Source organism: Spermophilus citellus, assembly GCF_964194105.1.
Source record: "Spermophilus citellus genome assembly, chromosome: 17".
Lineage (NCBI taxonomy): Eukaryota > Metazoa > Chordata > Mammalia > Rodentia > Sciuridae > Spermophilus > Spermophilus citellus.
The window spans coordinates 75,121,896-75,132,933 of record NC_138199.1 but is presented as its reverse complement, the minus strand read 5'-3'; the positions used below and the strand labels follow the sequence as shown (position 1 = coordinate 75,132,933).

The following is an 11,038-nucleotide window of genomic DNA, read 5'->3' as shown; positions in this document are numbered from 1 at the left end:
TCTCCCCCACTCTTAAAAAAAAAAAAGGGACAAGAGACCATCCTTTTTTTTTTTTTTTTTGGTGGTGTTTGGATTAAACCCAGGGTACTTCACTACTGAGCTACACCCCAACCCTTTTAAAATTTGTTTTGGAGACTGGATCTCACAAAATTGCTGAAGCTGGCCTCATACTTTTGGTTATCCTACCTCAGCCTCCAGAGTTGCTGAGATTGCAGGTTTGGTATGAGGCCCAGGAAAAGTATTTTTTCAGAGTTTATTTGGGAACAGATGGGGATTACAATCCCAGACACATGCTGTGGTAGACCCTAGGTGCATCTGAAGAGGTTGAAGGGAGGCATTTTTTAAAATTGCAACATTTTATTGTCATTTTTAAGCAAAAGCTGTTTTCATTGTAGGTTATGTTTTTGCTTTAGAAATTTCTTTTGTGTGTGTGTGTGTGATGCTGGGTATTGAACCCAGGGCCTTGTGCATGTGAGGCAAGCATTCTATCAACCAAGCTACATCCCCAGCCCCAAGAAATTTCTTAATTCTGCAGCAAAGTCCAGTGACTAAGCAGTGGGAGAGAAACCACTCCATCTTGGCACCAGTGGTTCCGGTCGAGGCTACTTTTCAGGTCACATCTTAGGATTTGGAGATGAATCAGGTGAGGGAGCATTTAAAAGTAAGAAAGGACGGGTCTGCATAGACTGTTCTGAAAGAGGCACCCAGGCCACAGGGCTTGTTGTAGGAGCTAGGTTGCTCAGTGGTGGGCACATGTCACAGGTGTCCTGTGCAGGATGCAGTTTGAGAGATTCCTCACAGTGGCCTTGGAGGCACATGTGTGGGAGGGTTCCTTCCTAGTGACTCAGGTTTCTGTTTGTGAAGTGCTGGGGGTGGGACCCAGGGTCTTGCCCATCCATGCCAGGCAGGTGCTCTACAGCTAAGCCACACGCCTGGCCCCGGTTATCCCAATTTGATACTCACAACTGTCACAAGCTGTACAAAACAGTGAGCCAGAGGCAAGTCATTTTTGTCATACCCTGCAGCAAGTAAGGGGCCAGACTTGGCCACAAGGTGGCTGTGGGTATCTCAGCACTGACCTGGGGACTTCCCTGGGGCTTAATGTAGGCTGGGTGGCTGGAGGACATGGAGGGTTTTGCCAGTGTTATCAGCAGTGAGGAGGGAGGGGCTCCGGCAGGCAGACAGCATGGCTCCAGGGGCTCTCTGCGGGTGGGGCCAGATGTGGTCAGAACTCCTGCAAGATGGTTTTCAGAATGATCTGTTGCAGGAAGAGAAGACCCAAAAGCCTCAGGACTGTTGTGGCTACTGTAGGATTCCATTAAAGAAACAGGTGGTATTTCTTAGGTTGTGTGGGTGTTTATTCTGTCTGCAGCTAGTAGGCTGGGGGAGCAGCTCAGTGGTACCGCACTAGCATGCCAGAGGCCCTGGGCTCCATCCCCAGCACCAGAAGTCTTAAAAAAAAAAAAAAGTGGGAGTAATATAGTGCCCTCCTTGGGTGGGAGTTAACTCTCTATAACTGCCATGTTTGTGACAAATATTTTTCTCAGTTTGTCCTTTGATTTTTAATTGTGGCATTCTCTATATTAAAGTTGCAATAAATATTCATGGAATTGGCTTTTGCTTTCCTGCCTACACACAGGCCAGTGTTTCTCCTCCCTGCCCCTCTGCAGCCTCACCATAGCACATGTAGCTAGGGCTCCCCTGGATCACCAGGAGATGCCTTGGGGCTGTTCCACAGGCAGGTGGCATACAGATGATTCTCATCATCAGGGCCCAGGCCTTAGCCTTCTGGATGCTAGAGACCCAGGCAAGGTGGCTCCTGCCTGCAGCCCCTCCCACTCCCTCAACAGTACCCATATAGCCCAGTGAGCGAGGTACAAGCAGTGGGAAGGGCTGTGGCCCACCTGGGTGAGTGCATCATCCTTCTGGGTTAGGTTCTCAATGATTTCAAAGTGGTCCACATCACGCAGTTCTTCAAAGGAGGCTCTCCAGCCACCGCGGCACAGTGCCTGGGCGGGGGAGTGAGGAGGAGTAGGTGTGAGGCTGCAGGAGGGGAGGGGGACACACAGGCGCCTGGCACATGGCAGTACTCAGTAAACACTTGTCAGGTAATTGACATGGTCTTGGGATCCATTTGGGCAAAATGAAGAGAGAGAGAGAGAACTAGTGAACCATGTGACCCATGACCTCCAGACAGACTGGGTGCTGAGTACCTGTTGAAACTCCCTGGACTGGCGGTGGAATTCGGGGGAGTCATGCTGACCCACAGCCACCAGCACAGGGCAGGCTGGATCCACAGGCTGTGCCTGTGCCACCTCCAGGTGCCGCTGAGGGCTGTTCCTCTGAGCATCTTCCCTGGGGCAGGGTGGGGCAGGGTCAGTACAGGCAGCCAGGCCCTAGGCTGGCAGGGCAGCAGGAGGGCAAGCAACTCACAGGGTCATGAGGAGAGGAGCATTCTGTGAGGTGAACACGAGGGGCTGCAGGTCATAGACCCCACTCACCAAGAAGAAGCCTGCAAGGGAGGAATTCAGGTGGGGCAAGACCAGGGTCGGGGTGGACAGGAAGCTGAGAATGCCCTGCTCCAGGGGAACAGAGCCCTCCAAGTCAAGCCACGCCTGGCCATTAGGATTCTGAGCAGCTGGCCCAAACCCTCAGCACCAATGGGGAAGGGGAAGGCTGCCCAGTTAGGCTGCAGTCCCTGCAGATACCTCTAAGGTTGGGTGTTACTCCATGCTTGGTCCAGTTGGTCAGGAGGACCATGGCAGCCAGGTGGGCCCCAGCAGAGTGTCCACACAGGTAAATTCCCCTGGGGTGTCAGACAGCCGAGTTTGCATTCATTTTCCTCAAAGCATCAGGATCCCAATTGGCCTTCCACTCCACAGGCCAAAGGGGCAGGCAGCCTGGCCGTGCCCAGTGGGCCTGGATCCACTGTCCTCCCACCCAGTGTGATCCAACAAGAAGAGTGACACCCACTTATTGCTTGGATACCGCTTCTCAACAAAGGCAACGCTACGGGCCACCTGGTCTACCATCTGGTCCAGAGTGCCTGAACAGGAGCACAGGCTGGGTCAGCATCCATCGGGGGCTCTCCTCCCACAAAGCCCACTGGCCTTGGAGCCTGCAGGGACACCCTTGTTACCTTTTGGGGCAATGTCATATGCCACTATCACGACAGCCACTCCCTGTGCTGTCAGGGGGTTGACCATGAAGGCAGATTCGTCTTTACTGCAGAAAGAGACAAAAAGTGACACTTGGAGGCCACTCGTCCCCCACGCTGCTTCTCCTATGTCCTGGACACACCACATGCCAGATGTCCCATGCAAGCAGAGCATCGCATGACAGGGAAGAGCGCAACTGGGGACTTCACCCTCTAAGCCTGGTTCCCTCACCTATAAAATAGGGACAAATATGTTCCCTCTTGGCTGCCGCAGCTGCCTTTCTTTCTTTCTTTCTTTTTTTTTTTTTGGTGCTGAGGATTGAGTTCAGGGCACCTCTACCACTGAGTCACACCCTCGGCCCTTTCATATTTTATCTTGAGACAGGCTGGGCTAAATTGCCAAGGCTGGCCTTGAACTTGAGATCCTTCTGCCTCAGTCTCCAGAGCCGCTGGGATTACAGGTCTGTGCCACTGCGTGTAGCTAAGCTGCTTTTGAGAGCTGAAGGTCAGAACTGGCGTGAAGGGCGTGGATCCTGGCAGACAACAGTAACAGGACGCTAGGGAACATCAGTGTACTCCAAGCTCCAAATACCCTTCTTAGCTCATGGTGACCCACTGTCCCAGCTGGCCTGGGACATTCTTTTTTTTTTCTTTTTCCAAGCACTTTAAGCTCCAGATCCTGGGAGATCTTTCTGTCCTAAGCAATTGGGACAGTTAGTCACCCTGGATTTTCCCTTGATGTGAGAGCTGTCCAAACATGCTTTTCTCACTGGGCATAGTGGGTTGAATTGTGTTTCCTAAAAAGACATGTCACCAATCCTAACTCCCAAAACTTGCAGATATGACCTTATTTGGAAATAGGATCTTTGCAAACAGAACTGGAAGGGCCTTAAATCCAATGACTGTTATCCTTCTAAAAACAAGCAGAGGGAGATTTGAGACAGGATACCAACAATGAAGTGAAGCTGCAGGCAGAGGCTGGGGTGATACAGCCACAAGCCAAGGGACACCTGGAGCTACCAGAACTGGGAAGAAGCCAGGAAGGATCCTCCTCCCCTCCCTAGAACCTCAGAGAGCGCCCAACTCCAGGGGCACCCTGAATGCCGACTTCCACCTCCAGCAGCCTGAGAATGGATTTCCACTGCTGGAAGCTGCAAGCTGAAAGCAGTCTGTTGCAGCAATCCTGGGACCCCAGAGAGACGAGTCTCCCCTGGCTCCACTGTCCAAATCCCCGACTCACCTTCCACTCTGCCAGTACCCTCCATGAAAAAACACGAAGAAAGGCAAGGCTGTAACACAAAAGAGAGTGCAGGGTAGGGCCAGGCACCGCTGCCTGCTTAGGACCGCCAGCCCACCTGGCTCACCTTCAGATGCCTGGTCAGGAAAGTAGATGTCCATTTTCTCCCCGTCACCATCTCCATAGGGGACATGCAGCTGGCTCCTGCAGGTGTCACGGGCTTTCCTAGTGGCTGCCTCAGGAAATAGACGAGTTTCCAGTAAAGCTCAGATCACAGCAATTTCTTCTCTGTCTCATTTGTGCCCTACATGGAGCTACATCCCAGCCCCTTCTTTATTTTGAGACAAGATCTTGCTGAGTTGCCCAGGCTGGCCTTGAACTTGTGATCCTCCTGCCTCAGCCTCCAAAGTTACTAGGGTTACAAGGGTATGCCACTGGGTGGGTAGCAGCAATTTCTATGTCAGGCTGGGATGACAAGCAAGTATCAGCTGAGAGTCCCTCCGTGAAAGAGGATTCCCCAGTCTTGGCCGTGACCTGTGGCTCTGACGGGCACCTTTCTCCCTCTACTGTACTGCATGCTGATCTCAGGCACTGGGCTTTGCTATGCACCATAAGAGGCGCAAACTATCCCAAACTTTTGGGAAAATAAGCCTCTAGAGAAACAAGACTAGAGACAAAACTAAGAGATTTCTTAGTGATGAGACCCAAGTCTAAACACGAAATTCACTGATGTTTCATATGCATTTTACACATGTAGTCTGAAGGTAATTTTTACAGTATTTTTAGGGTGACTACATTTTGACTGCGACACCTCACGTGAGGTTGGGTGTGGAATTTTCCCCTTGTGGCATCATGTTGGTGCTCAAAAAGCTTCAGGTTTTAGAGCATTTTGGATTTCAGATTTTTGGAACAGTGTATCCTACATCAATTAGTGTTGTATGCCAGGTGTGGTGATTCACACCTGTAACCTCAGCTACTGGGGAGGCTGAGGCAGGATTGTAAATTAGAGGCCTGCCTAGGCAACTCAACAAGATCCTGTCTCAAAATAAAAAATAAAAAGAGCTGGGGATGTGGCTCAGTGGTTAAGTGCCCCTGGGTACAGTCCCTTCCCTGGTATCAAAAAATAAAAAGGTCTGGGGTTGTGGCTTAGTGGTACAACAGCCCTGGGTTCAATCTCTAGAACCACACACACACATACACAAAAAGTATTTTGTGTACATTTTTTATACATATGTATTAAAATGATGTAAAATATTTTTAAATTGTGGTGAAATATACATAATTTTTACCACTTCAATTTTTTTATTCTTAGTAGATGGACAGAATACCTTTATTTTTCATTTATTTAATTTTATGTGGTGCCAAGGATGGAACCCAGTGCCTCACACACACTAGGTGAGCTCTGCCGCTGAGCCCCAGCCCAGCCCTTCGTTTCTAAGTGCAGAGCTCAGTGGCATTAAGTTCTTCCACACCGTGCAGCCCTCTCTGGAACTTCTCCATCTCCTTAAATTGACAATGTTCCCATTAAACATGACCTCCGCACTCCTTCCTGCCCCAGTGCCTGGCAACCACCCTCGTGTCCTCTGAACCTAGAACCTTTAGGAGGAATTGGGCTGTCAGCGTCTATTAGCACCTGGACAATATGTACAAACTGCGTTTTGTTTAGCATAAAACGTGTTTCTACTGAAGGTCCAGGTAAAACAAATTCAAAAACCATCGGTGAGGAAATAGTTCTTAAGCCCCATCTGCCAGCCTCCTGCTCCTGAGGGGTCTTAGCAGGTCACAGGGCAGCTGACTCTGTCCTCCAGGTGCCCAGCCCCAAGAAGGCCAGGACTTGGAGAGGGATGAAGGCAACCAACTAATTAAGAAAGAACACACCCCACTGCGAGGTCTAGGTCCCTGGTACAAAAAAGAAAGAGTTTAACCCTCTCTTTTCGAGGAGCATTTATTTTAGGAAACCTACCATTGTAAATCTTTACCCCTTTGAAATGTATACAAATAGTTTTGAAAGTTAAATGAGTCTTGCTGGTTTTATTACCTAAAGGGCCTGGGAGCCATCTCTTGGGACTGTAATCATCAAGGAGGATAAAGTCTATCCCTCAGACTCCAGGGGAGGGCGGGAGGAGGCCACCCTCTGCTGGCACCCACCTCTAAGTTGCAAATCCTCCTCCACCTGAAAATACGGAATTCCCCCCACCTTTGGATAAAGGCAACCAGCAAACACAACAATGGCCACTCTAATTTCCAGGTGGATTTAGGGTGGACTAGTGCGGCAAATGGTGTTTCAGGGCTCTGAAGCAGGGCAGTGAGGTGCCACCTGGCTCTGGGAGGATGGGGTTTCACCCTGGATCTGCAGTCTCTTTGGTGGATCACCTGCGGGGAGTCCTAGTGAAGTGGGGTTGAAACCTTACTCAATAATAAACCTTCTTCTTTTCTTCTGTGTTTGTGGAGAGGTTTTTCTGGGACGGAAGACTTTATTTTTCACCATTTCCCCAATATCGTCTGCTTTATATCCTCCTTCCATCTCCTGGAAGTTTGATTCCAATGAGGCAGCCTCTGAGTCCCACAGACTGCACTGAAATCTGGGAACCTGATTTCTGGGGCTGGGCACTCAGCTAACATGCCTGACCAACACCACCACTTGTCTATGTGCCCTACTCTGACGGGAAGCTTGGCTTGGGGAAGGGGCCCCCGTCACTGGCTGTATCAGCTTGGGTAAGTCATTCAACCTCCTGTCTCAGGCACCAAATTTAAGCAGGGGGTGAGACTACCGAACTCAGTAATCAAGGTCAATATTCTAATATAATACTTTTTGTGTGTGTGAGGTTCTGGAGACTGAGTCCAGGAGTATTGCACCACTGAGCAATATCCTCAGCCCTTTTTAAATTTTTGAGACAAGGTCTCATTAAGTTGCCCAGGCTGGGCTTGAACTTGTGATCCTCCTGTCTTAGCCTTCAGCATACTAGGATTATGGGCTTAATAAAATACTTATTAAAAATCAAAAAGTCCCTCGTCAGGCACAGTAGCACACACCTGTAATCACAGCAATTGGAGAGGTGAAGACAAGAGGATTGCCAAATTTGAGGCTAGCCTCAGCAATTTAGTGAGGCCCTGTCTCAAAATAAAAAATAAAAAGGGCTGGAGATATATCTCAGTGGTACAGTGCCCCCAAGTTCAATCCCTAGCAATAGGAAACCCCACACCAAATAACCTATCAAAATTTTAGGAGCCAAGGATGTGGCTCAGAGGTAGAGTGCTTGCCTAACACGAGCAAGGCCTGAGTTCAATCCCCAGCACTGTATAGCCCACATCTGGAGTCCTAGCTACTCAGGATACTGAGTCGGGGATCCTTGAGCCCAGGAGTTCAAGAGCAGCTTGAGTAACATAGCAAGATCTTGTTTCTTTTTTAAAAATAGAGACAGGCTGCAACCCAGCACATGCACAAGCCTGCTGTACAAGCCACACCTGTTCATGGGCTTGGGATCTGCATCTGTGAAGTGGGTTAGTCCTACCCACAGCTCTACGGGGTCTACTGGAGCCTTGGAAGAGGAAGGGAGCAAGAGCTTGTCAAGGTACAGCCCCCCAGGGCTTGTGGAGAGACCTGCTGTTTCTGATCACTGGCACAGCACTCGGCTTAGCTCTGGCTTTTGACATCCTACCCCGTTCTCAGTAGGGCCAACTCTTTTATCCCTGCAGGCCATTAAGACAGGCGAACAGGTCTTCTCAAGCTCACACACACTCTCTCTCTCTCTCTCTCTCTTTCACACACACACACACACTCTCTCTCTCTCTCTTACTGCGCAAACTGAGGTACATACAGCAAAGAGCTGGTGTGTGTGAGGTGAAGTGAAGGACCCTGATGTGCCCAGGAAGCTGAGGACAGACAGGGAGGAGGATGGAATGTATGGAACAAACTCCCCAGAAGCACGATTCTCCGCCTGGTTATTTCAGTCTGGAAAACCACCCACCCTGGGATCCCAGATAGCTGCCTCCGTAAGGCAGAGAGAATCCTGCGAAAGGTTGCGGCCAGCTGCAGGAACAGGCAGGTTTGCCAAAGTCCAGTTTACCACACTGAGCAGCCATGCCTCCGGGCCACGCCACGCTTCCTCTTGGGCTGCCCCTGCCCAGCATGAATCCGCTCCATTGGCTTCCTGGCCCAGCACTATGCAGGCACAGGGCAGACAGGGTCCACGGGGACACTCACGTGTGTTCAGGTTCCCGCACCCTCATTTATTGATTGATTTGCAGTACTGGGGATTGAACCTAGGGCTGTGCTATCACTGAGCCACATCCCCACCCTTTCTATTTTTCATTTTGACACACCCTGATTTCTTTTTTTTAAATATATTTATTTTTTAGTTGTAATTGGACACAATACCTTTATTTTATTTATTTATTTGTTTTTATGTGGTGCTGAGGATCGAACCCAGGGCCTCACGTGCTAGGCAAGCGCTCTGCTGCTGAGCAACGACCCCAGCCCACACACCCTGATTTCTTTCAAGAAGAAAAAGGCTTGTTGCTTTTTATAAATAAACACCACCGGCCCAACAGTGGGGTAGGAGCCTTCCTTTTTTCACCTCACCTCCCTGTGCCAACCGTGGCATATGAACTTTAGGGCCTACGACAGTTGGCTGAGCAGGAAGGGAGGCCGAGTATGCTCAACAGAGCCATTGCCCTCACCTGGGCTGCTCCTGCCTCCACCCACCCAGCAGTGAGGGTCTGGGCACCTGCCCCCTATCCAATGCCTGGTGTTTGGGAAGTGCCCCTGGAGACTCTGGGGTTCGGCTCCTCCCTTCCCCCAGTATACCAAACCACTGCCCACATGCTAATGGCCACCCGAGGCAGCTGTAGAGAGACAATATGGTACCCTCAATTCCTATCTGCTTATAGGTCCTCAGGGCTTCCTCTGCTCCCATTCGGATGACCCATCTGCTGGGCGCATACTGGTTCTCCAGCTCCTATAGGACAGACAGACTCCATGAGACCCTTGTTCTCAACTGAATGTGTCCCCCACCCCTCCCACTCCTCAGGCTCCCCTCTCCTTGAGAAGCCCCCAGGCTCTCGAAGTTGCCTCAGCTTCCTTCATGCCCCTCCAACCTCCGCCTGGCCACTGCTCCTCACTCCTCCACTACTGCCCCATTAGTGCTTCAAGCAGTGAAGACACCCTAGGATCCATGGTCTGGATCCCCTGGGGACAGCTGTACCTTTAGCCAGCTGACAGCCCCATGGGGAGATGCAGTCCCATAAAGGTGTCCAGTTAATGGCACCATGGGTCCCACTCCTCCAGCAACTGAGACCACAGAGGCCAGGCAGCAGGGTGTCTACTGCTGAAATGGAGCTCACCTCCCCATCCAGCTCGGACCACTGAACCGGGTCACTCGCGTAAACTTGGGCTGGCACAAAATAATCACACAGACATACAGAGATAGTACCTTTTTCTTGGGCAATTCAGACAGCTTCTCCCCTTCAGATGTAAGGTCCCACAAGGGGGGCAAGAGAAAAACAAGAGAGGCAGGAGAGAGAGAGAGTGCGCTGGAGCACGTTCCAAAGCCCAATTTATTGAGGGGAGCCATTTGATGGAATGTTCCATCCAAGAAAAGGGCAAGGGGTAGTATTACAACAAACAGGAGGGTGTAACTCACTCCCATGGGGTGACACCCACTCCCAGAGCTGCACCGCTTGTAGCCGCAGAGGTAAGCCCACATGCACCACAGTGGGTGCAATGCCAGTCCAGTACCTCTTTACACAGAGATGTGCGCAAAGCTCCTGTTCAGGGCGGCCTCCGACAGAGCGACAGAGCGCAATGCTGGTGGGAGGCTGACCCTAGGTCAAAGGGACGGAGGTGAGGAGGGAACCAAAGGTCAGTTTGTACATGCTGCCTGGCCAGAAGACTAGAGCAGAGGGGAGGCTGGAGAGCTGGGGCTAGAAGCCAGCGGGTCTTGAACATAGGGCCATGACGTCCGGACTTGATGCAGAAGGTAACAAGGAACCAGGTTTGGAGAAAGGGCTCAAAGCCACAGTCGTGGGAAACCTGAGGACAGTGTCCTCACAGAAGGACCTAGCATCAAACGCCATCTGAGCTTCATCACGTGCTGGCTACTGTTCCCTGGGCAGGACAGTCGCTGGCCTCGGTTACCGCACTGGTAGAAGAGCACACTATGCAGGAAAGTCACTCACCGTGCTGGGCAGGTCTCCTCTGACCTCACACCAGCCGCGGTGCCACCCGCCCCCCGGCCCCTTCTGGGGGTTCACAGGCACTGACCCCGACCCCGACCCCGACCCGACCCTTGCGCAGACTCAGATCTAAGTCCGACACGGCGCTCCCGCCTCCCGCCGGCCTAGGAGTCTGACCTGGCGGGACCCGGGCCTGGGCTACCGAGAACCTGCCGACGGCTTCCCGGGCCCTCCTCGGACTCCCAGCCCGTCTCCGGGCGCACCCCGCGGCCCCGGCCGCCCCTCAGCCCGCCTACCTCCGCAGACAGCTTCCTCCAGGCAGCCTCGCCGCCGCCACCCACGCCCGCCCGGTCCATGCCGCAGTCCGCCGACGAAAGACCCGCGGCCCGCGAGTGCCCCCTGCAGCGGGCGGGCCTCCGGCCAGGCCACGCCCCTCCCCGCCCACCGCCCTGTTCCCGCCGCGCGGGGGC

The 11,038-nt window shown here is 51.9% G+C and overlaps 1 protein-coding gene across 6 annotated transcripts; it reads right to left on the bottom strand.

The window, feature by feature from the left end:
- Positions 1 to 239: 239 nt before the first annotated feature.
- AFMID (arylformamidase) lies at positions 240 to 11,015 on the bottom strand. Of its 6 annotated transcripts, XM_081270933.1 has the most exons (13): positions 10,865 to 10,923; positions 10,132 to 10,174; positions 9,827 to 9,858; positions 9,262 to 9,352; positions 4,522 to 4,626; positions 4,398 to 4,446; positions 3,140 to 3,225; positions 2,974 to 3,046; positions 2,709 to 2,806; positions 2,434 to 2,512; positions 2,214 to 2,355; positions 1,905 to 2,009; positions 240 to 1,258 (listed from the first exon to the last, which is right to left on the bottom strand). In XM_081270933.1, exons 4-13 carry the CDS (start codon positions 9,308 to 9,310, stop codon positions 1,226 to 1,228), a joined length of 819 nt encoding a protein of 272 aa, XP_081127059.1. In that variant the 5' UTR covers positions 9,311 to 9,352; positions 9,827 to 9,858; positions 10,132 to 10,174; positions 10,865 to 10,923; the 3' UTR covers positions 240 to 1,225. The 6 variants fall into 6 exon arrangements, with proteins under 6 accessions (XP_081127059.1, XP_081127060.1, XP_081127057.1 ...); XM_081270934.1 differs by lacking the exon at positions 9,827 to 9,858 and having other exon boundaries at positions 10,865 to 10,884; XM_081270931.1 differs by lacking the exons at positions 9,827 to 9,858; positions 10,132 to 10,174 and having other exon boundaries at positions 10,865 to 11,015.
- Between the last annotated feature and the right edge of the window lie 23 nt (positions 11,016 to 11,038).

Excerpts from the sequence above, each read along its gene's own strand:
- AFMID (XM_081270931.1), bottom strand. The coding sequence starts at position 10,924 with ATGGACCGGGCGGGCGTGGGTGGCGGCGGCGAGGCTGCCTGGAGGAAG. Across the intron at positions 4,447-4,521 it reads TCCTGACCAGGCATCTGAAG|CCTTGCCTTTCTTCGTGTTT; the intron begins GTGAGCCAGGTG and ends TTTGTGTTACAG. Across the intron at positions 1,259-1,904 it reads AGGATGATGCACTCACCCAG|ATCATTCTGAAAACCATCTT; the intron begins GTGGGCCACAGC and ends TTCCTGCAACAG.